Here is a 23,876-nt window from a genome sequence, read left to right as displayed (position 1 = left end):
TACGTTAAAGAAGAAAGGGCTGTGAAGTGTGATTTCTATACTGAAGGTTAGCACCAACCCTTATGAAAATAATTATATAATATTACTATAGGAATCTTATAGTAAAATTCTATAGTTAATTGGGACACACTATAGAAAAATACTGTAGAATTCTTATAGGAATATTATAGAATTCCTATAGGATTATTATAGGAATCTTATAGTCAATTGGTACATACTATAGGAATCTTACAGTAAAAAATCCTATAGGAATCTTATAGTAAAAATCCTATAGGAATCTTATAGTAAAATCCTATAGGAATCTTATAGTTAATTGGGACATACTATAGGAATCTTGTAGTAAAAATCCTATAGTAAATTGGGATATACTATAGGAATCCTATAGTAAAAATCCTATAGGGATTTAGTAATATTCCTATAGTATTACTACTATGTATTTACTATAGCATTACTGTGAAAGTTTATAGCTATAGCAGGATTACTAAAATATTCTTATAGTTTTTGAACAACATTACTATAACTATGAATTATTATAATAACCATAGATTATAAGGTGTTTTAATAACTTTACAGGACTATGCTGAAAATATTTGCAGTAACTGAAGTATATGTTAATTACAGTTTTCTTTTTTTATAACTCCATTTTCTATTGAATTGCTGATAGGAGTAATATATATATACACTACCGGTCAAAAGTTTTAGAACACCCCAATTTTTCCAGTTTTTATTGAAATTTAAGCAGTTCAAGTCCACTGAATAACCTGAAATGGTACAAAGGTAAGCGGTAAACTGCCAGAGGTTAAAAAAAAAAGTTTAGGTTACCAAAAACTGAAAAATAATGTACATTTCAGAGTTATACAAAAAAGCCTTTTTCAGGGAACAAGTAATGGGTTAACAACTTACAGCTGTTCTGCAGCAATGGAAGTAAATTAAGCCTTGAAAGTTGATAACAATTCCTACAGGTATCCCAACTTTTGTTGATTACTTACAAACCCTCTGTCTGTATAAAAGCAGTGTTGGAACAGACTGTGTTACTACACCCTCTTAAGCATTATTTGGACAGTATTGTACTGCAGGAAGTAGTATATTGCTCTCATATTGGCGAGAAAAAGGCAATTAACAAAAGAAGACAGACAGACCATTATAACCCTTAAAAGTGTAGGTCTTTCCTTTAGAGAAATTGCAAAGAAAGCCAAGGTGTCAGTGAGTACAGTTTCCTACACCATCAAAAGGCACTTGGAAACTGGAGGAAACTCTGACAGGAAGAGGTCTGGCAGACCCAAAGCCACAACAGAATCAGAAGACAAGTTTCTGAGAGTCAACAGCTTGCGTGATAGGCGGTTCACAGGACAACAGCTTCAAGCACAGCTTAACACTGGTCGAAGTAAGCAAGTCTCAGTTTCAACTGTAAAGAGAAGACTTCGAGCTGCAGGTTTAACAGGTCAAGTGGCAGTAAGAAAGCCATTGCTAAGATGGCAAAATAAGAAAAAGAGGCTTGCCTGGGCCATGAAGCACCGCCAGTGGACTACTGAAGACTGGAAGAGGGTCTTATGGACCGATGAATCAAAATTTGAAATCTTCGGTTCATCACGCAGGGTTTTTGTACGCCGTCGAGTAGGCGAAAGGATGGTTCCTTGGTGTGTGACACCAACTGTCAAACATGGAGGAGGAAGCGTGATGGTCTGGGGCTCTTTTGCTGGATCCAGAGTCGGCAACTTGCACAGATAGAGTGGCACCCTGAACCAAAACTGCTACCACAGCATTTTGCAGCACCATGCAATACCCTCTGGTATACGCCTAGTTGGTCAGGGGTTCATCTTTCAGCAAGATAATGACCCAAAACATACCTCCAGGCTATGTCAGAACTACCTTAGAATTAAAGAACAAGTAGGCTTCAAATCATGGAATGGCCAGCACAGTCTCCAGACTTAAACCCCATCGAGCTGGTTTGGGATGAACTGGACAGAAGGGCAAAAGCAAAGCAACCTACAAGTGCAACACATTTGTGGGAACTTCTGCAACAGTGTTGGGAAGAACTTTCCAAACAATATTTGATTTCTATTGTAGAAAGATTGCCACGAGTGTGTTCGGCTGTTATATCTGCAAAAGGTAGCTACTTTGAGTCAAAAATTTAGATTAAATTTTGTTAAACAAAACGATTCCATGATTTCTTTTTTTATCTCCAATTGTTTATTTGTTCAGAGTACATTGAGACATTAAACTGCGTACATTTCAATAAAAACTGGAAAAATTGAGGTGTTCTAAAACTTTTGACCGGTAGTGATTATATATATATATATATATATATATATATATATATATATATATATATATATAGTAAAAGATTGACCCTCGCTCGGGTTCGTTGCCCCTTTAAAAATACGACCCAGAACAAAGAAGTGGATTTTCTTGCGCGTTTGCGCTAATTTTTTTAATAAACACAAAACAAAACAAATACAAAGCAAAACAAACACCTAGCTCCTCTTGGAGCGCTAACTCAACTTTCAGGAATCCCCTTCCTAACACGGGACAGCTAAGCTGTTTTCCCGTCTTCACAAAACCCAGGTTTAACACCGCACTTACTCTTCTCTCTCTTCAATGGCTACTCGGAGACAGCGCACCTCTCTGCCTCCTTCCATTCAGCAGCCCCGAGCAGACTGCTTGCTCTCCTTTTAAACTCCCGCACCTGGATCTAATTTTTAATAACGCCCAGGTGCGGATAATAATTAATAATAAAACAATTAAACTAAACAATAAGCAAATCAATTAGCAAATTAAATAAAACAATAAAGCAATACAAATCAAACAATTAACCAAAAGGTGCATTCCCACATGTTTTTTTTCTTGCAGGGAGGTTTTAACCCCCTCCCTGCCGTCTCTCACAACCCGCTATATTACAATATATATATATATATATATATATATATATATATATATATATATATATATATATATATATATATATATATAGTATTTTCCATTAAACATTTTACTAAAAACAAACAAACAAGGGAAGCAAATAAATATTGCAGATAGTTTATTTTGAATTTTAAACTGAGTAAAAAGTAAATAAATCATAGCTTATGTACATTAACTATGGTTTCCATAGTTTGGCTTCATTGTTTAATTTGGACTGAATAACTGCACGGACTTCTTTCCTGTTGATGGTGCTGAACTGGTTCATAACAAACTGAAAAAAAGTGTCAGTGGAATTGTACATCTGCTGATTTGTCACAGTTACTCAGATCAACTTAAGTTGCACAGAATTTGAGCATTATAAGTGTTTTATTGCATTTCATGTTAATTTGTGCAGATCAGCCAGAGTTGTGAACCCTACCCCAAATAAGATGGCGCCGCTAAAGCATCAGCTGTACCTGCGTTTTATGCAGTTCCAATGACCCGTTTCCGCCTCCTGTTGTACTGTCTCGTATGTACTGGTAAAGATGGAGAGCGGAACTGGGATTGAGAGTTTACAGCTGAGGCTTGATGACTTGGAAACAAAGCTGTATGGCGACCGAGGAGTCAGGGCCAGCAAGTCGGCAAAGGTAGTGGTCACAGGGGTTTCGAATAAACACAGATTATTAAAACAGTAAATACTAAAGTTACAAATGCATCTTGACATGTGAACTGAGGCGGGTTTTTTCTTTCTTTTCCAGTATGCAGGTCTAACACAGATGCATACGGCAGTTTATAACAACAATTATATTGCATGACATATTATGTAATACGCGGTGTTATTTATTTAATGTATTTTATGTAGGTTATTAATAATAGTGTGGAACTGTCACGGTGTCCGCGCTGTTCAGTTATGTGGGCGGAGCAGGGACTAGATTTGGAAGCGTTTGCTAACTACATATATGTTTCTTTGATTTAAAAAGTACGTATTTATTGTGTAAATGTACTACAATAATAACTAAATGAATTTCGTATGCAATATACTTAGGTCTGCAGATATGTCATTAAGCTTGCTGTCTATATATCACGAGTTCCTGTATTTCTAAAACGAAGTTCTAGCTGGATTGATCCGTAACTTAAGAACGGTCAATCACAATTAAAGTAAAATTATATGGGTAAACAGACATTTCAGCTCGTGCAGTGATTAAGGCACCAGCCACATTGATTGTCTACTTGTTCTGGTTTCCTGTAGTTGTATCTGTCTGGATAGACCTTGTTATGGTAGTTATTATGCATGAACACTGAGTGCCTGTTGACAGCCTTTGACTTCTAAATTGTTTGTGTATTTCGATACTGAATATATACTGAATATTTCTCTGTGCATCTCAGAAGTTTTTACCTGGTAAAAATAATTTTAATAAATAACTAATGTCAAATATTTCTTTAAAGCTTAAGCCTCAAATATTTTACATATACCTCTGACTTGTTTTGTACACCCCTACTAAGGTATTTCTTGCTAGTTTTATTATCTAGATTTTTTTGTGTGTATTTTTCCCCATTACAAAATCAGAGCTCAAATACAGTGCGTAGCAGGTCCCCGAATACACTATTAACATGTGAACAATAGAAGTCTCTCTCTCTCTCTCTCTCTCTCTCTCTCTCTGTGTGTTTTCTTGTCAGTGTGCTGATGCTCTGGTTAAAGTCCAGGCTTCCCTAGGCAACACTGCTAACAAGAGAGAGCGTGTCAAGATTTTGCACAAGAAGAGTAAGTGATGTTTATGATACCCTGCTAGGGGTGCATATCCCAGGCAGGATAACTGCTTTTTAATTGTAATGAAACCTGCTAAGGACATTCTCTAGCACAAGCTATCAGTAGCACCTTACAAAGGTGGGTATATGGAGGCGAGTATTTCTGTCTGTCCGTCCATCTCTCTGTATATCAAAATTATATTTTTATGTATATCTAGAGAACTGTTTAATTTGTGATGAAACTTCCTAAGAATCTGGGTGTCTATGGAGACGTAACTTTGAATGCCAAACTTATATTTACATGTCGCATATGGTTGATGTTAGGTGTGAGACGATACACAAGCCACGATACGTATCACGGTACATGTAACCCCCCCACACCCCACACATCTGTTTAAATGACTTAAATAATGTATTTAACATAGAGCCACTTCAACAAAAGCACTTTTATTTACCAGTTAAGAGTATGCTATTTGCTTGAGTGTATGAGTTAAGTGAATATAAATACAAAAAAATAACAAATGTTAATTTACTTATATACAGTTGCTCAGTATGTGACCAGATGTATTTGTGAAGTGTTTCTTCACTCACCCAAGAAAGAGAAATACTGAGCAATATGTGCCAAACAATCATCTAAATAATGCCCAATCTATTCTTTAGAAAAATCTAAATCATATTCATATATTTAGCTTTGAGCTGAGATTGCTGTGCAGTTAACAGAACCAGCTCTGAATATATCACACATCCACAAAAGAAAAAAAAGAAGTATGGAGCAGTACATAGTGTTCACATTTTTCTTCAGAAAAATGTACATGTCCACATTATTAGCTTTAAGCTGTGATTTCTGTGCAGTAACAATGCTGTTGAAAACACTTGCTCACTAGGTACAGAAGTAGCAGTACTGATTTTGTAGGCTGAGCATTTGAAACAAAAGCATCACTTAAAAGATCTTCTAGTGAGATCTTCTATCTTCTAAAACTTGAATTAGTTTTCTTAAACCAGAGTTTAACAGCAGAGAACGGATGCAAATTTTGAACAATAAAAATTCCGATCTGTTGAGTTATTAACCGTGCATGCACTGAGGAGTGGGCATTTTTCACAAGAAGGCTTCTTGCAGGGTGAGTTGACTTGCTGGTGTAGATTTGGAAGACGAAGGCTTGTTACACTTGACGGTGTCATTCGGTTCTCTGTACACATCCTGCATCCAGCGTATATGCATTGACATGTTCGTTGCCTTTCCAGTGTGTTTTGTTTTGCATAGCTTGCACTCAGTATTTTGTTTGTCAGGTTTTTTTCAAGCTGTTTTCTTTAGTGACAGGAAACCCGAAATATGTCCACACTGATAATCAATAATGCACCGAAGGGCTCTCCATTTTAGGTTCCTGAGTTTCACTTTCACCAAGCTTTCACACCCCGCCATTGCTCTCGAATTCTGGAAGCCGCTGTGCATGATGGGATACAACTATTAAATAATGGAACTGATCCTTTTCTTTTGATTTGCTGATCAATACATGTGGTGGATTCCAAATTAAACATAATTTAGCATGTTTATTGCTGCATTGTGATACATAAGCCATGGATCGTATATTTGATCATTTTGTAAAAGATTGTAATGCATCGAAATGAATTGTTACACCCCTATTTGATGTAGGTCATGGTGATCTATGTTTTTCATTATTGTAGATTGATGGCTGTTTTGTATTTACTGGGGATGTATGTCCCTGACAAAACTTGAGTTTATTCTATAGTTACTTTTACCAGCAAAAAAAAAACAACACTCCATTCAAGGGGGTTTTGGGAAGCAAGGCCGAAAGTCGTACGGAAATCAGGGTTTCTAGTAGAGTATTTCCACTTGCTGTTTTCTTAACATCTCTAGCAATTTATTTATTTATTTTTTTATTTTTTTGCCAGATATTTGCACACAATCAGGTCTGTTTGTCTCTGTCCCCAGTTGAAGATTTGTTGAAGTACCTGGACCCTCAGTTCATTGACAAGATCACTGTTCCAGATGCCATTAAAGTAGAGTTCATCCTTGCAGGTATGTCTATGTATTTCTTCACTTGTGTGCGTCATGTATGCACTGCATGATAAGCTCTAGATTAGCTGCGTACTGGGTTGTTTACATATTGAAAAAATATGAGCTCTGTATGAGGATTTCATTTAATGCGTAAAGAATATGCATCGCAATTTTGCTGCACAGCTTGAGTTTGCATGTTATCAAGCTTCTTGTACTTTGTTGGTTCCTGGCATTTCAATGGTCAATTGAGAATATACTGCATGGGGTAGCTAGTGAATGAATCATAAAAATGTTGGGACAACTACAGTTAATTGTAGCCTGCCTGGGCATTTCCAGAAACACGTGACCAGTAAGTCCTGGGTTTTCAATATTTTTTGTTTTTCAGATGTGTGGTTGAGTCCACTTGCTTGCAATGCATGTTTCTGGCTAGTGAATAAGTTCTTGATCCTCAGCACCCTCTTAGTCCCTGTCAACCTAACCTATCATTTTATCTATCCTGTCAACTGAATTTTTGGAAGATAAATCTATACAATAAATACAATATTTTGTGTCAGGATGCTTTATATTGCTCTAGTAAGGCAATCAGTAAGGAAAACAATATTATCGTTTCTTTATAAATATATACTATGTGCATTCAGGTCTTTTGTTAAGTATATTCCATCTGCAGCATCTTGTCTGTGATCAATAAAGCAAATAAGAATAATCGTTTTTATTGTAAGACCAAGTTTTTGTACAGTAGTTCAAAGTAGCAGTACAGTTAAAATGGAAGGCTGTAGTTAATGCATACCCCATAAGTTAGCATTATACGAAAGTACGTCAAGGTAATGTTGCATTTTACTCATCCAAAATACATTTCAGTCACATAGTGTCTAAACTGGAGAGTAAATTACTCAATGACCCAAAACCGTGTCTGGAGCGCTGACTGTATGTGTGAGTATTTGTTATCAATGTTTATTTTTAATGGACAGTAAAAGAGCAGAACATTTGTTGCCTGTTACAGGTATAACTACTGAGAAAATGGCTCATACAGCATACAGCCCTTAATATCTTGGTGCCCTTGAAGAGATCATCCCCCCCCCAAAAAAAAATAGGCAAACCCCAGGGGTGCAGTTAAACCATTAGGGATCTGGTTGGAACAGGGTCCTGGATAAGAATGGACTAAGGGCCACACGTGAGTTCCACTGGTCTGAAGCAACATACGCTGAAGAAACTAAAAGTTTGAAATTAGCAGGATTCTTATTTGTTGCACATTTATATGCTAGTTCAACGACTATTTAAGAGCTCTAGTTATCATGCATTGACCAGCTCATTTGAATGCTATTTCTCTCTCTCACAGAGGAGGAGTTTATCCTCTCACAGGCAAGCCTCCTGGAGCAGTTGAGTGGACTGCGCCCTCTGCTGGACAGTTCGCACATTAAAGGTACAGTACACACTGGCTTACTACTCAGCAAGCAGCACTTTCAGACATTAAAAGATTTAATTTGTAAAAAAGTATGTTACATCTTTACAGCTGATGAAGGACGTTTGGCAAATCTGCACGTCATTCAGTTTGCCTTTATTTTTATTTGTATTATGATGCAGCCCAACATTAGACAGTAACTTATATAATTTGTTTCTAGAGTTCTGTTGAATGTCAATGGAACAAGGGTGGCAGTTGCCAAAAAAACGGTCAACAAATATGCTAATGCGTTCATGTCTAGAGCATAGCTACAGTGTGTGCATTTTAAAGTAGCAATCTGAAGGTGGTAGTGGTGAAAGCTTTTATTCAGTCAGACACAAAGTACAATTCAGAAGAAGCTGAAGAACATGTCTTAAACCATACAGCACGGTTAACTGGTCTTTTAGCAACCAAAATAAAACCGTTCTCTCTGTCCTGCACAGTGGTCCCTGAGCATGCATCCAAGCTGCAGTCCCTTTCGCAGATACATGTCCAGCAGCAGGTATGTTCTTATTGTAAGGGAAAGATAACTCCACTTGAAACTGTATAGGAGAGAACTCAAAACAGAAGTAAACAAATCTTATATACTAATGTGTATCTTTGCCTGTTTTTATTTGTTTTTCATTGAATGTCTTTAAACTTTTATAGGCAAAACACCATATCTATTTTAGCACGACAACATGTGTGAAACTAAATATAACAACTTATTTTTAACATGGGATACAGATTTCTGTAAAAAAAAAAAAAAGTACATCAGTTAGGTATATGTCAAATGTTACTATTAAAAATGGTACATAGGGACTGTAACTTAACAATCTATGCTTTTGTGATTTACCTTGGAGACTCCTTTAAGCATTTTACTTGAACTCCAGTCAAGTTTTCACAAACCCTTCTTTGCTCTAGGCTAAATTGATTCAGTTCCCTAATCGTCACAATGAATAGCTTTTAGCTCTGTGCTGGAAAGAGTCTTCTTTAAAACATCAAATAAATGTTAATTGATACAACTAAGACCACATGTGTAAAGAATACATAATACTTCATACAATTACTGTGATTTGAAGGGGAGCTTGTTTGAGCTATCTCGCTGTCTTCTAGTCTTAAATTATAAAAGTTCAATCAGAAAGCAGTTTCCTAAAAGAACATCGGGCCGGTAATAACCTCTTCAACTCCAGATGCAAAAGTGAATGTGCGCTCCAGATTTTGAAATTGTTGCAATTGGTGTTTTTACCCCTGAAATTGGTATAAAATAATATTGGGGGGGGGAAAGTCAATACATTTATTAACCCTTTAGGCTCCTGTGTACTCGATAGTTATTAAACAGACAAGTCTATTGTATACACATATCTATTGTATACACAGTAAAATGTTTTATATACATAACAGAAATATTCAAGTTTTATGTAAAGTATGTACAAAATTACGCACACTATATAAAAGGAATACAAAAAACTTTTTTTTTTTTTTTTGTAAATGAAAACATACACAATTATGAACAAAAAACACCTGAGTTGTTACATATTTTGTGTAGGGTTACCGATTCACTCTGTGCCAATCATTGAAGTGATCGAGGCAACAAAACCCGGGATTGCTGTCCTTTTGGGATTTGTTTTTCATAGCAGACCCTGCACCTTTTCTGTGGTCTCAATCAAATACCAATATAAAATAAAGGTAAACGAGCAAAACTGTAAAAATAATACAATTAAATACTATGTATGTACTTTAGTTTGGATTGTTGATTGTTTGCTGCAGTATCTCCAAATCTTAATGTCATCACAAGTAGATCTCAATGTCTTCACAGGTTTTGCATGGAACGCAATTGGATAATAGTCACCTGATGATTTAGAGCTCTCCTTCCTGACTTAAAAAAACACATATCACATTACTAACACTGCCTTCGGGCATGTATACAAAGAGATCAGACTGAAGAGAAGAAAAAAAAAACATAGAATAGACTGTGAACCGTGACGTACGCAAGGTTTGCCGTCTATTCTATGGCTTTTTTTTTTTTTTTTTTTTTTCACTCTGATTTCTTTGTATACAAAATGTTTTACAAGGTGCTCTTTCATTTGACATATGTTCTGGAGCTGAAGTTATGCATTGAGAAAACTTTAGTATTTAAAAAAAAAAAAAAAAATGTACTCTTCACAAAAGCATCCAAATACAACATAATTAGTATTTGTCAGTAATATAATTACATGTGATGCTCCAAAGAGGGAACCATGGCAAAAATATAAGCCATGAGAATCACTAAGCGCTTAATTAATTGTTGCATCTCTACATCGCTACAAAATCCTGAACAGGAATAATCATTGAAAGGGGTAAAGTTTTGAGCTGCCTGGGCTGACTCCCTCTTTGTCTTCTGTCAGGACCAATGTAAAGACCTGACCAAGGATGTGAAGATGCTGTTTGAAGACTACAACAAGATGGTATCCTTTACAGCAAGTTCCTGAAACTGAATGCGTAGATGTGTTCGGTACTGTAGCATTGTTAGCATTCTGCATCCTATTTCCTAACAATCATCCTTCCCAGCTGGATCAATAAAGAATGAAATCTTTGGCCTTGCAGTGGTTACCCTTATTTTATTATTCACTGAGCATTTCAAATGTTTTACTCAACCAGGTCTCCCAAGTTATATTTTATGCCATTATTATTTGTTAGTAGTCGTCTTATTAAGTTGGTAAGCCTGCCACACTTTCAACATTTCTGAGAAACCATTAGAAATTTTATACCTGCAGATTGTAGACTTTTTGGAATCAATATTTCTCTTGCATATATACAAATTACATTTATGTAATGTGTACACTCTCGATGCCATATTCAATGTACCTGTCACTCACGTGAGGTGTTTACCCCTTATTTCAGGTACGTGCAAATGTGGGTTAGAGTTAGACAACCACATGTTCAATTGTTGTGACACTTGCTTAGGAAACTGTTTGAGATTGCACATTGGTGTGCTTGTCTACAAGTATTTAACCATTTCATATTTACACAAAACTTTCACAAAATGTTCTACATTCAATCCTATTCATGCTTGATGTTATTTAAATATTCTCCTTAATGCCTGCTGGAAGATGTTCCTCCTGTCCAAGCAGTTTTCCCAGTGGGATGAGATGCTGAGGCTGTTGGAAGCATCCAGCAAGTGAAGGCAGTGGAGTGATGCCATTATGCCATCCTCTGAACAACTCTCCCTAAAAAAAAAAAAAAACACTTTTCCTCTTCCTGACTGCTTGTATATTCAAGTGCACTGTCTTTTTGTTAATTTTAGACACTAATTGGGTTGCCTCTTTGCTGACCACTGTTCTTCACAGCAGTGCACTGCATTGTTAGTGCAGGGTAGGGGATTGTAACAGTATAGGGCTCATGTAGCCAAGCATTGCTTCCTCCTTTGTAAATGGAGAAGAGAAATTTAAAGCTATTCAGCTGAGAGATAACTGATAATATACATGTTGTTCATCAGAACTAAAACTGTATTTTATAAAGGACCACATTAAATGTAACTTAATAAACCCCACTTGTTTGTTAGTTTTCTTTACTTATACTGTAGTTGTATGTGAAAACTCAATGCTTTCATCCATCACTCAGGAATGTCCATTAGAGGTCGCTACAACTTTGTATTTATTATTTATTATTATTATATATTTCTTAGCAGACGCCCTTATCCAGGGCGACTTACACTCGAAAGCAAATACATTTCAAGTATCACAGTACAAGTAATAATACAAGTAAGAGCAAGATAAATACAATGACTTTGGTTCAAGCAAGTACAAGTGTGACAACATACAATTCAATGATACAGCAGATAAGAGTCAGTGATAGTTACATCAGGATATGATTAAATACAAAATACTACAGATTAAACACTTGGCAGATTACAGTACTCTGACGTACAGGATTAAATGCAGTAAAATAGGGGGCAGATAAGAGCAAGTAAAGCACATTTAAGGAAGGGTGATAAGTGTCCCAGGCGAAGAACAGAGGAGTTCTACAGGTGTTTTCTGAAGAGGTGAGTCTTGAGGAGGCGCCGGAATGTGGTCAGAGACTGGGCAGTCCTGACATCTGTAGGAAGGTCATTCCACCACTGCGGGGCGAGGGTGGAAAAGGAGCGGGCTCTGGAGGCAGGGGAGCGTAGAGGAGGTAGAGCCAATCTTCTAGTGCAGGCGGAGCAGAGAGGTCGAGTGGGGGTGTAGGGAGAGATGAGGGTCTGGAGGTAGCTGGATGCAGTCTGGTCAAGGCATCTGTAGGCTAGTACAAAAGTCTTGAACTGGATGCGAGCGGTGATCAGGAGCCAGTGGAGTGAGCAGAGCAGTGGAGTTGCGTGGGAGAAGAGAGGCAGAGAGAACACCAGGCGGGCAGCGGAGTTCTGGATGAGCTGGAGCGGACAGGAGGGAGTTGCAGTAGTCTAGGCGGGAGAGTACCAAGGCCTGGACCAGGAGCTGGGTGGCGTAGTTGGTGAGGAAGGGTCGGATTCTTCGGATGTTGCTCAGGAAGAATCGGCAAGTGTGTGCCAGAGTGGAGATGTGCTGGGAATAAGAGGCAGGGGTCCAGGGTGACTCCGAGGTTCTTAGCGGAGGAAGAGGGAATTTGTGTGGTAGATTCTAGAGGAACAGAGATAGAGAGATCAGAGGAGGAGGAGGGAATGAAAAGGAGGTCAGATTTAGAGAGGTTGAGTTTGAGATGATGCGAGTGCATCCAGGAGGAGATAGCAGACAGACAGGTAGAGATACGGGAGGGGATGGTGGAGTCAGAGGTGGGGAAGGAGAGGAAAATCTGAGCATCATCAGCATAGAAATGGTATGAGAAACCATAGGATGCGATGAGGGGGCCCAGGGAGCGGGTGTAGAGAGAGAACAGGAGAGGACCCAAGACTGACCCTTGGGGGACTCCTGTTGAGAGAGGGCGAGTTGTGGAGGTTGCTCCACGCCAGGTTACCTGGTAAGTGCGGTTGGAGAGGTAGGAGGAGAACCAGGTCAGAGTAGTTCCAGAGATTCCCAGGTCAGCAAGAGAGGATAGTAGGATAGAGTGATCGACAGTGTCAAAGGCAGCAGAGAGGTCGAGGAGAATTAGGACAGAGGAGAGAGAGGCAGCTCGGGCAGACTTTAGTGAGTTGGTGACAGACAGGAGGGCAGTTTCAGTGGAGTGAGCAGAGCGGAAGCCAGATTGGAGAGGGTCGAGCAGAGAGTGGTTGGACAGGAAAGCAGAGAGCTGGTGGTATACAGTCCGCTCAAGGGTTTTGGAGAGGAAGGGTAGGAGGGAGATGGGACGGTAGCTCTGGAGGGAGGTGGGGGTCGAGGGTAGGTTTTTTGAGGAGGGGAGTGATAGAGGCTTTTTTGAAGGCAGGGGGAAAGAGACCAGAAAGGAGAGAGGTGTTGAGAAGGGAGGAGATGAAGGGAAGTAGAGCAGGAGCAGCAGCTTGAAAGAGGTGAGTGGGGAGGGGGTCCAGGGCACACGTGGTGGGTTTGTGACCCTGGAGCAGGGAGGAGAGGTCAGAGTCTGAGAGGGGTGAGAAGGTGGAGAAGGAGGGTGAGTTAGTAGGGGGTGCAGTGGGTGTAGTGGTTGGAGCAGGAGTGGGTGCGGGGGATGGAGAGGTGTTAAAGAGTTAGCGGATATCTTGAGATTTTAGAAGAGAAGAAGGAGGCAAAGTCATTAGGGGAGATAGAGGAGGGAGGAGGAGGAGGTAGAGAATAGTTTACATGGGTTAGTGGCGGCTTGGATTATAGATTGGAAATAAGTACATTTAGCAGAGGAGAGAGTAGAGGAGAAGGAGGAGAGGAGAGTGCGGTAAAGGTCTAGGGCAGCAGGGAGTTTGGTTCTCTTCCATTTCTTTTCAGCAGATCGCAGCGTGATTCTTGCTGAGCGGAGCGCAGAGGAGAGCCAGGGTTGGGGAGGGGAGGGGACAGAGGGAGTCAAGGGAGGAGGTGAGGGAGGAGAAGAGGGTGGAGGTAGCAGAGTCTATGGAGAGTTGTGAGAATGAGTCGATAGGAGGGAGGCGAGAGAGAGCAGTGGAGGCAAGGACAGAGGGGGAGAGAGAGCGGAGGTTACAACGAGAGGTGACAGTGGGGGTGGGAGGAGCAGGGAGAGAGGGGAGAGACAGAGTAAAAGAGATGAAATAGTGATCAGAGAGGTCCAGGGGGGTGACAGAGAGGTTGGAGGGGCAGCAGGCTCTGGAGAAGGTGAGGTCCAGTTGACGGCCAGCTTTGTGGGTAGGAGGGGATGGAGAGAGACAGAAATCGAAGGAGTGAAGGAGAGGGAGGAATCCAGCAGAGTGGCTGGGGTTGGAGAGATGGATATTGAAGTCACCTAACAGGACAGTTGGGGTAGACAGAGAGGGGAGGGAGGAGAGTAGATAGTCGAGTTCATCTAGAAAGTGAGTGAGGCCCAGGGGGATGGTACAGTACAATTAGCAGGAGTTGACAGGGAGAGGTTAGTTGGACAGCATGAAATTCGAAGGTATTAACAGAGAGTGAGGAGAGGTCAGAGGGGACAGAAAAGAGTAAGGAGGGAGAGAGGAGGAGACCAGTCCCACCTCCCCGTCCAGTGAGATGCGGGGTATGGGACAGGACGTAGAGAGAGGACAGGGCAGCAGGAGTTACAGTGTTATCAGGAGACAGCCAGGTTTCAGTGAGAGCAAGGAAATCGAGAGAGAGGTGGGAGGCAAAGGCAAAGATGAAATCAGCTTTGTTAGCAGAAGAGTGACAGTTCCAGAGTGCACCAGAGAGTGTGCGGGATTGGGGGAGAGGCAGAGGGGTTGGAGGAGCAGCAGCGGAGGGAGGGCAGAGGACGAGGGCGAGAGGACAGAACAGGGATGTGAGAGACAGTCATAGCAGGACAGGTGAGACAAATAGGCATAGTGGGAGCAGTGGGGTGGAGGGTACAGACCTGACTAGTAGATGGCTTCTTCCGGATCGCCGTTAGGTTCGGATCTATTGGAACAGTGTCTCGGCGCAGGCCTCCCCTTGCTGTAGACTCCCACAGCTAGACTCCCGGCTCTTTTGTTGAGGCTCTTCAGTTTGCTGGCGCAGAAATAGGCTGCCTAAGATATAAAAAACAACTGCATGGCAAAAGAACCAACTAAACTGCGTGGAAACCAATCAGATAGCAAATCAACTTCTATTCAATTAAACCACTCACCTGGTACTAATCACACACTAACTCAGCTAATTCAAACACCACCTTACAAAGTTACCAAATGTAGTTAATTAAAAATTACTTAAAGCAGGAACTTGCCTATCTGCCTCAGTCCCTGGTTCCTGTAGACTGACCACTATTATATGCCCACCCTTAAATAGGTTCCACCTCACTTTGCAAGGGGACTGGCACAACTGCTAACTGCTCTATTGACAATACTTTTACACACTTCAAAGGGGATCACACCACTACAGGAGGCTGTGTGGAGACCAATCCAAATGCAAACAACTCTCTTCAAGTTAATAAACCACCCTCCCTGATACAATTACAAATTGCAAATCACCCTATTATTCAATAACCACAGTACCTGGTATAAAATCACATACACACACTCCTCCCTAAATTGAAACACCAACTAATAATGATACTTAAATAGTTAATTCAAAAATTAGTAGGAGCAGGATTGTAGATAACAGAATATTCAAACGGTTTCATGTATCGTACTTCCAAAAGTAACATTGGAAAATCAAAGATTAGTGCTAGTCGGCGTCTGTGAAGCAAGCTGAAATATTTAAGTATTTAACATTGCAATAAAGGTACTGTTTACTGGTTTCTCATTGGAATAAACCCCTGAATATCAAATAGTATCTTGGTTGTTGACCTTGTATGATATGCAGTATTTCTAATGCAATCAACAAACAGATGGTATTGCCCCCTTATCGGGGTTCTATATTGATTAGTTAAGAAAGTTATCCTTGTGTCAAACTTTAAAATCGGTCAGATTCTTGTGGAATAAAATGTTTTCCATCCTACATTCCAGGATGTGTTGCCATATAGGGAGAACATGGCCCCACTCCACCTAGCATGGTTTGTATGGGTGAGATGGGCTATCGGGAATACAGTATGTACAGTACCTGGTGCATAGTGTTAAGATATACTAGGCACTTTCTCAGTCTGATTAGTTGGTGTTCTCCCTGCAATGAGTTTCAAAATAAAGACCTCATTCACATGGCCAGGCAATCATCCCTCTGTACAAAATGTCTGTATAATAACACACATAAATCAATTAGAAATCAATTCAGCTGTTTAATTGATTAAGTTGGGGGGTGTATTTCTGATCTTAAAATAGTGTAGAAAAATATATTCTTTATTAAAAAAAAAAAAAAAAAATTGCTGCGGTAATACTGGTGCCAGTAGCATTGGACACATTGGCTATGTTTTTGCAGGAAAATGCCCATTCAGTAGTAAATAACATATGAGCAATGTTGCCCAAAGTATAAAGTGTAATTTAATGCTGTATAATCCAGTGGCATTATAATCTGTAACCTGCAGTAAATGCCTCGAAAACACTGCAGTGTTAATACTGCGGAATGGCGGCGACATTTTACTGAAGCAGCAAAGATATGTTAGAGAGTATAGGTCACACCGTTTTAGTCAATAGACTATCCACAAAACTAACCAGGAATGTTAAAATACAGTTTGGTATAAATTTAACTAGCGCTGGTTTATTTAAAACGGTTTAAATGCGGACATCAAACTTAAAAAAAAAAAAAAACATACTTTAAATATCCAAATTTAGATCTCTGTTAATATCAGTGCCAAATAAGCATCAGCTGAAAATAAAATGTTGATGTGACTGCCCCGTTGCATAGTTTTTAAAAGTAAAAACTACAACTCCCACCTCCACAACTGTGAAACCACAACATTTTACACCAGTGCTGGTTGATTTTACGTAAGGAAGAAATACAGCTTTACGGCTACTGTGGGGCACTACAGCATGTTGTATCGTGGTGAATTAACTGTGGCAGAGATTAGTTTGTGTTACTAGTAGATTGACTTTGACGAGGTGAGTTTTTGTATTGTTTCATATTTTGGAGGGCAGACGTATTGCTGGATGTGTAGTTTAATCCGTGTTCAAACACGGTACAAACTACGATACTGGTAACATTTGGTTTCGGTTTAGAATATACCGTTACGGTACCACTTTCTGTCCTAACTCACTTTCCAACAGCAGTTATAATACCTATACTGTTTCCATATATCTGTCCACATTAGCTGGTTTATATCGATACACCTAACCTATCAAATACTTTTGTCTAAGTATCACTCACCCATTGTGTTATCGTACCGATCCACCTGTCCACATTTTAACTGTTCCGAGTGCAGCTGTACCGGTGTAGTGTCAGAATGCGGTAAGCCCATTGAAACATGCCCGTGTAATATCAGAAATTGTTAAGCTGTCAGGTTTTGGTACAAGTGCAATCATTTGTGATCTGATGGGTGTTTTGCTATTGTCAAACCGCTACCGTATATGTAAATATGTACCTCTTTATGGTGTGTTTTGCAGCTGTCAATAAGTGGTGCATTTATTTTGAAATCACTTTTATGCACAGTCCAGTTTCTGACGAGTGTTTTAATGTCAAAAAGTGGTGTCTACATACTTAATACAGGTACAGTTTTCAATAAGTGTTTTTCTGACACCAGAAAATAACATGACACCAGGTCCAACCTTATCTATCCACTGACAATGCTGAAATTCTTGTTCATGTCTTTATCACATCCCATCTTGATTATTGTAACTGTACTTCAACCTCCCTTCACATACATTTACAAAGCACAAAATCATCTTGTTAGTTATTTTTCTGAATTACTAACTCCGTACAAATTTGTTCATCAGGAATTCATGGGGGGGTGGGGTGGTGCCTTTATTTTACAGCAAGACGTTACAATATGTAACACTTAAATTTGAAAAACATCCCAGAGTAAATATGTTGTGTAGGCCTTATTTTACCCCAGTGAATTAACTACAAAACAGTGGATGTAAAATAGAAGTTAAATGTTGTTTTGTTTATTCACGAAATAAATAGTACATAAAGTTAACACCGCATTTTATTTATTTCTTTACATTCCTTGCCATTGCTGTTCCTTCGTAGTAAACAGTGGCCATAGACACATTTTCATAAAGTAACAGGGTTGGCGATTATTTTGGTTTTCTTTTTTTTTCTTGTTTTTTTTTTTCAATGTACGGAATTTCTTTGTAGTACTGTAGTTGTAGCTCTACAGTAACTCCAAACTGTAAATTTAAGGATGTTGCAAATGGTGGTTTGTGAATAGTTACATACCAAACCAAATGTCTCAATCTTAAATAAATACATAAATAAAGCAAATTATTTATCATTGTGGCATCCTCTAAATGTGAACTACAATAAGTGAACTACAAGAATTTAGCAATGGAGTACGCCAGAGAAAAATCCCCCTCACGCATCCCAGTCAGGGCTTTAATCTCATTTTTGTGTGCTAGGGGGATTTCCCCCCTATGCTGCAGCCAATGAGGGGGGATTCCAAAATTTTAGGGGGGAATGACAGAAAAAAGGCACTTTTGCATATAAAAAACTATATATATTTTACTGCATCATCATTCACACTGGTGTTGCTTTAAAATAAGCTGCTTTCAAGAGACCTAACAGCTGTTCATCACTGTGAGACAGAGCACTCTCCATTGCTTTTGCCATTGCCTGACGTGAAGTTTTTGCATGCAGCAGAAGAAAAAGGTGCTTTTCTTTTTAACTAGCGCTCCATTTTTTTTTTTTTTTAACTCTTTACACTCAGCCCTATTTCTGCCTGTTTTTCACTGTTTTCATTTATGTATGTTTAACTACTGGATAGTTTGTACTGCATGCATGGAACTTGTCAAATGAAATGCCACAACATTTCCTTTCATATTATGAAAGATGCAACAGGCATACTATATGTTTTTTTTCCAAAAAAATCATGCTTGGTCACTACTATATATATATATATATATATATATATATATATTGTTTAAGAAAGGCATTTCAGAATGACGCCTTTTTTCTGTTCCGTAAGATTCTGACTCGCTCTAAAGCAGCACAAAGCATTTTTGACCCAGGTGGCTTTCCATAGAGATCACAATGCATGCATGTGCATACTCTGGTTTGTTTACTTTTTGCTGTCTAAAACTTAGAAATAAAGGCTCAAGAGCTGCTGTGTTGATCCTATGTTTTTTATTTGTTTTTTATATATTAATCTCACATATCACACAGCTCTTTTTCATTTCCCATTTTTGAAACTGCCGCGCAACTTCTGGTGAGGTGGTACTAAGTGCAAGGTATTTGTGTCATTTCTACCGAATACAAACATCTGATTTTTGTATAGGAATACATGTCAAAAAATATTCGTTCGAATATTTGTCCCAGCACTAAAATGAATTATATATTATTTTTTGCAAACTTATACTGAAAACAGATAACCATGTTCTCTTTTAATAGTAAAAGGAAAAATTCGTTCATGACGAACAACACAAAGTAAGAAGTCACAAATTAAAAAAATTACAAGACCTAATTTATTGCATATGATAAATCTTTACATACTAAGCTAAATGGTGTAAAAATATTATAAATTAAATTCATAACCATGTAAAAGACCTAAAACAGTGTAAGCTACCAGACTTTGAATGGGTGTTTCCCTGCTTTCTCAGCAGATGTTGTTTACGCAACACAAGCAAGTGCAGTGCGCTGCATATCAATTTATGCATACCAAAAAATAACACTACACTGCTATGAAACTTGCTCTTGTCTGGGTTTCGTATCGATACAGTTATTCTGATATCAACTCAAGTGTGAACAGACTGTTCCGCAATAATACCGGTATAAAAATGTAAGTGTGAACAGGGCTTTAATTAAACAAGGTATTTATACTTTTATTTTTATTTTTTTTTATGGTTCTGTGGCCTGGTCTATTTTGCATTCCACTTGTGTGTGCTGTAGTGAAGAAATAATGCATGGTTTACTCCACCTATATGCAACTATAAGAAAATAACCACTATATACAAAGTAATGGTGTAATATTGTATGACCCCCTTACTATTTACACCACTGATGTTAACAACAGACCCATAATATTAATGAATTATATTAATCTAATATTATATTATCCCTAGCCCCAACCCCAACCTTTCATTATTGAAAGTTGTTAATGGGAAACCAAGAAACTTAACCCTGACTTTATTTAACCTAATCATTAATAACAGTTTTTTTTATTTTTTTTACTATTTTAGTTATTTATTGGACATGCACAATCTATGTAATATATGTGCATGTAATATAATACATTTATTCTAATAATGAAGATGAAGTTGTTAAGTTCTGTTGTATTTCTAAGCATGTGCAGGTTGTGAGGTTGAGGAATGGAGAATTACCGCAAGGCTCGAACAGTGGAGCTTCCCTGCCCCCCTCCCTTCACGGGGCTTCCCCCCGACACTCCCGAGGTGAAGGTGAAGGACGGCAGCAAGATCCGCAACCTGATGGGCTTCGCTATCGGGCGCATGGAGAGCGAGGCGGCGCGGCACATCCTGTTCAGCGGCACCGGCAAGGCTGTGGCCAAGACCATCTCCTGTGTAGAGATCCTGAAGCGACGCGTCAAGGGGCTGCACCAGCTCACCCGGCTGCTCTACCGGCACATAGAGGAGCACTGGGAGCCGCTTGTACCTGAGGCTGGCCTCGACACCCTCACCGTCAAGAAGAATGTGCCCGCCATCTGGGTGCTGCTCTCCAAGGACCCCCTGGACACGGCCGAGCCAGGCTACCAGGCGCCAGGCTGCTTCGATACGCTCTGGGCACAGGCTGTCGAGGGGGAAGCGGGCCAGCAAGGGCAGAGGAGAAAAAGACAGGGAGGTGGGACAGGTGGGGGAGGAGGCAGGGGGAAAGGGGGTAAATCCTCCACACCCAACAGTGGCTGTCAAAGAGAAGCTCTCAAGAGACACCAGAGTGGAGGGGCCCCGTAGAAATAGTGGCCCACCTTAGCATTCTGGGAAATCTGTAGAACAAAGGGGATATGCTTTGCCATGCACAGGCTTTAGGACAGGTGGTTTGTTAAAGGATTTGGGTTCTGCTAAAGTGGGTTCCCTGTAGCTGTAGTGTAATCCAGTCCTATAAACATGCACAGTGTCTGTTTGTTTTTTTTGACTGGCAGCAGGTAGCTTAGACCAGGAATGTTCTTCAGGTTGTATGGGACGTACACGTGGAGAGTGTGTATCCGTTATCCTCCAACACCAGCAATCCTGCATTTCCTTGGTAAGGAGTAAAACCATAATATCAAAAGCATTGAGACTGCACTGACTGTTTCCTCACTTGTGGACGGAGTAAATTGAGGCATTCCATAGATCGGAACAGTTCAGGAACCAGAGTTAAGTAAGTGTGATTGGACTGCACTTAACTGTCTCATCTATGTATTTTTCTACTGTGTTGCTTTGTTTGTCTTGTTGCCATTTTATTATTAGCTGTGTGGGAAATTTCAGAACAGGGAGACCTAAAACTATTCATGTCATTTTACAGTAAGCGAAAACATCCTCCACATCAGCAGTTACTGGAAGCTTTAGGCTTATATAGCCGATTTATACCAAATTAACCTGCATTTCTGGTCCTGGTGTTTTGGGTATTATTTGTTATTAGCCAAGATGTGAATTTGTTTTATTTTTATTATTATATTTTATTTTTTTGTAGCACATCGGGCTTCTTTTCTGTTTCCTTCCTTTGTTCTCCTTGAGATCTACAATATGCATTTTTAAACTAATCAGATTTATTAACATGCAACATGTAATGTGTATAACCGTATTTTAATAACTTTATACACACCATTATCATACTCGGGTGAGCTGTTCTGAAGGTATTTCATTAACTCAAACAGCCAGAAGTAAATCACTATAGATTAAATTAGATTAGTTTGCGACACACTAAAGAATTTATGTAAAGATTGTCCACACCAAGTTAAATCACGATAGGAAGGCGTGTTCTCCAAGGTTAAAGCTAAAAATGTAAGTGTGTCTGCGGTCAGTGTGGGTTGACCAATAGAAACAGAAATATCCCACTCCTGAACCAAACAAGCTCATTTGAACTCCTTGAGTGGTCTCACAAAGGCAGAAGCTTTCATTGAAACTGTTTTCCTGTCCCTGCTGTACTCTGTGTTTAATCAACAGGTGGATTTTCTTTGACATCATTATTTATTTATTTTTATTTTTAAGGAGAGCACTAGTTGTAATTGGATTGCTGTATTTTATACAACTGCTGGGTGTGCGTGTTACAAAGTATAGTATGTTTAATTACATAATAAACAAAAAATACTATAAACAAATTCAAAGTGTTGCCTTTTTTACGTTATGTAAATATTAACAGGAAAATAGCTTGAAAATAATTGAATTCATGTTCTATACACAATAGAAGTAAAACAACTACTGTGTGCTTTTAAATTATTACCCTCTAGGGCAGGGGTCAGGAACCAGCATCCTACAAGGGTTTTCTTGGTGGCCCGGGAGCATTGTTTATTGTTTTATTCATCGATTAACAGTTATTATATTTATTTCTGTTTTCCTGCTACTTGCGTCATCCTGACTCGCTGGTTGTTAGACAGCAGTATACACTTGCGCAGCTAGGACGAACGCATCACCTCAGTATACACTTGCGCAGCTAGGACGAACGTGTCACCTCAGTATACACTTGCGCAGCTAGGACAAACGTGTCCCCTCAGTATACACTTGCGCAGCTAGGACAAACGTGTCCCCTCAGTATACACTTGCGCAGCTAGGACAAACATGTCACCTCAGTATACACTTGCTAGGCATTGCAGGAATTTGATCCTTAATTATAGGTACTTTTGTCATTCGAAGTAAAGCTGCAGCGGCATAAACAAGTGCTAGTGGCAGTCATAGTCTAGACTTGCAAGCATCGAACGAGCCAGCAGCCAAACAATCCCGACCAGTCAGAAGTTTGGAGCAAACGGTAATTTCAACAAAGTTGGCAAAATGACTATTACTTTGTGGCAGCTCACAGACTCCCAATTTCCAGCTACCGGCGCAGAATAAGAATTCTCAGATTTCTCATTGATAATTTTGGTAGTACAGAAAGAAGATTTAGTCCAAGCTGGATCTTAAATTCCTTACGGTAATTTTCCAAATTCAAGCACTCTAAATCAGTAGGTCTACCTGTTTTACAAATAGAGAAGCTCTGGGCACCATCAGCATGGAGGTGGTAGGAGTTTAAATGCACAGTACTTTTCATTGTTCTGGAATTGAAATGTGATTTCAGTGTTACTGTAACTTCAATGAAAACTAACAGGATGCATTTGGCTTAGACTCCTGATAATACGAATTAATGATAATACAAATTTTTTTCTGGTCCCTTGAAATTCATATTAACGAGAATTGACTGTATATGAATCCTTAGCAAAATTACACAACATCCTACACTTTGGCCTTGGGTTTAGTGGCCTTGGTGCCCTCTATAAATGAACAAGGCCATTTTTTGCCAATTTAGAACCCTGTAATTACTGTATTTTGTTAGCTACCATCCCTTTGAGACATTGTCAGTACATTAGGCAATCAATTCCCGGAGGTGGGTTACAGTGTCAAGAAGCTATTCATCCCCATTGCAGTCTGTGACCTGGGTGGGATGGAATTATGGCAGGTATGGTCCTCAGTGAGGAGCCCAGTTAAAAATTATTGGATTATTGTAGTAGCAATAATCCTGATCGGGATTGACAAGGTCTAACATTTAAATTGTGCATTTCAAATACTGGCTTAAAAAATGGGTCAAATAGTTTGTAAAAAAGAATAGCATATTACATTGATGGCTGTCACAA

General features: G+C 39.2%; 2 protein-coding genes across 3 annotated transcripts; both read left to right on the top strand.

The window, feature by feature from the left end:
* Positions 1-3,378: 3,378 nt before the first annotated feature.
* Positions 3,379-11,605, top strand: LOC117435544 (dynactin subunit 3-like). The gene is made up of 7 exons (XM_034058820.3): positions 3,379-3,545; positions 4,576-4,660; positions 6,596-6,682; positions 7,998-8,081; positions 8,543-8,601; positions 10,466-10,525; positions 11,171-11,605. The coding sequence occupies exons 1-7, from the start codon at positions 3,444-3,446 to the stop codon at positions 11,240-11,242; spliced, it is 549 nt and encodes a 182-aa protein (XP_033914711.3). The 5' UTR covers positions 3,379-3,443; the 3' UTR covers positions 11,243-11,605.
* Positions 11,606-16,896: 5,291 nt separating this feature from the next.
* On the top strand, positions 16,897-22,373 carry LOC117394506 (ribonuclease P protein subunit p25-like protein). Of its 2 annotated transcripts, none has more exons than XM_033992839.2 (2): positions 16,897-17,070; positions 20,415-22,373. In XM_033992839.2, the coding sequence occupies exon 2, from the start codon at positions 20,431-20,433 to the stop codon at positions 21,025-21,027; it is 597 nt and encodes a 198-aa protein (XP_033848730.2). In that variant the 5' UTR covers positions 16,897-17,070; positions 20,415-20,430; the 3' UTR covers positions 21,028-22,373. The 2 variants fall into 2 exon arrangements, with proteins under 2 accessions (XP_033848730.2, XP_058868970.1); XM_059012987.1 differs by having other exon boundaries at positions 16,898-17,070; positions 20,406-22,373.
* Positions 22,374-23,876: the final 1,503 nt, after the last annotated feature.

Source organism: Acipenser ruthenus, chromosome 3 (genome assembly GCF_902713425.1).
Source record: "Acipenser ruthenus chromosome 3, fAciRut3.2 maternal haplotype, whole genome shotgun sequence".
Taxonomy (NCBI): Eukaryota; Metazoa; Chordata; class Actinopteri; order Acipenseriformes; family Acipenseridae; genus Acipenser; species Acipenser ruthenus.
The sequence above is the reverse complement of the archived record's forward strand: the minus strand, read 5'-3'. Positions and strand labels throughout refer to the sequence as shown.

Bases quoted from the DNA above. Each gene is read 5' to 3' on its own strand.
- LOC117435544 (XM_034058820.3), top strand. From the start codon at position 3,444: ATGGAGAGCGGAACTGGGATTGAGAGTTTACAGCTGAGGCTTGATGAC. The intron at 6,683-7,997 runs GTATGTCTATGT...TCTCTCTCACAG, and splicing joins AGTAGAGTTCATCCTTGCAG to AGGAGGAGTTTATCCTCTCA. The intron at 8,602-10,465 runs GTATGTTCTTAT...GTCTTCTGTCAG, and splicing joins AGATACATGTCCAGCAGCAG to GACCAATGTAAAGACCTGAC.
- LOC117394506 (XM_033992839.2), top strand. From the start codon at position 20,431: ATGGAGAATTACCGCAAGGCTCGAACAGTGGAGCTTCCCTGCCCCCCT.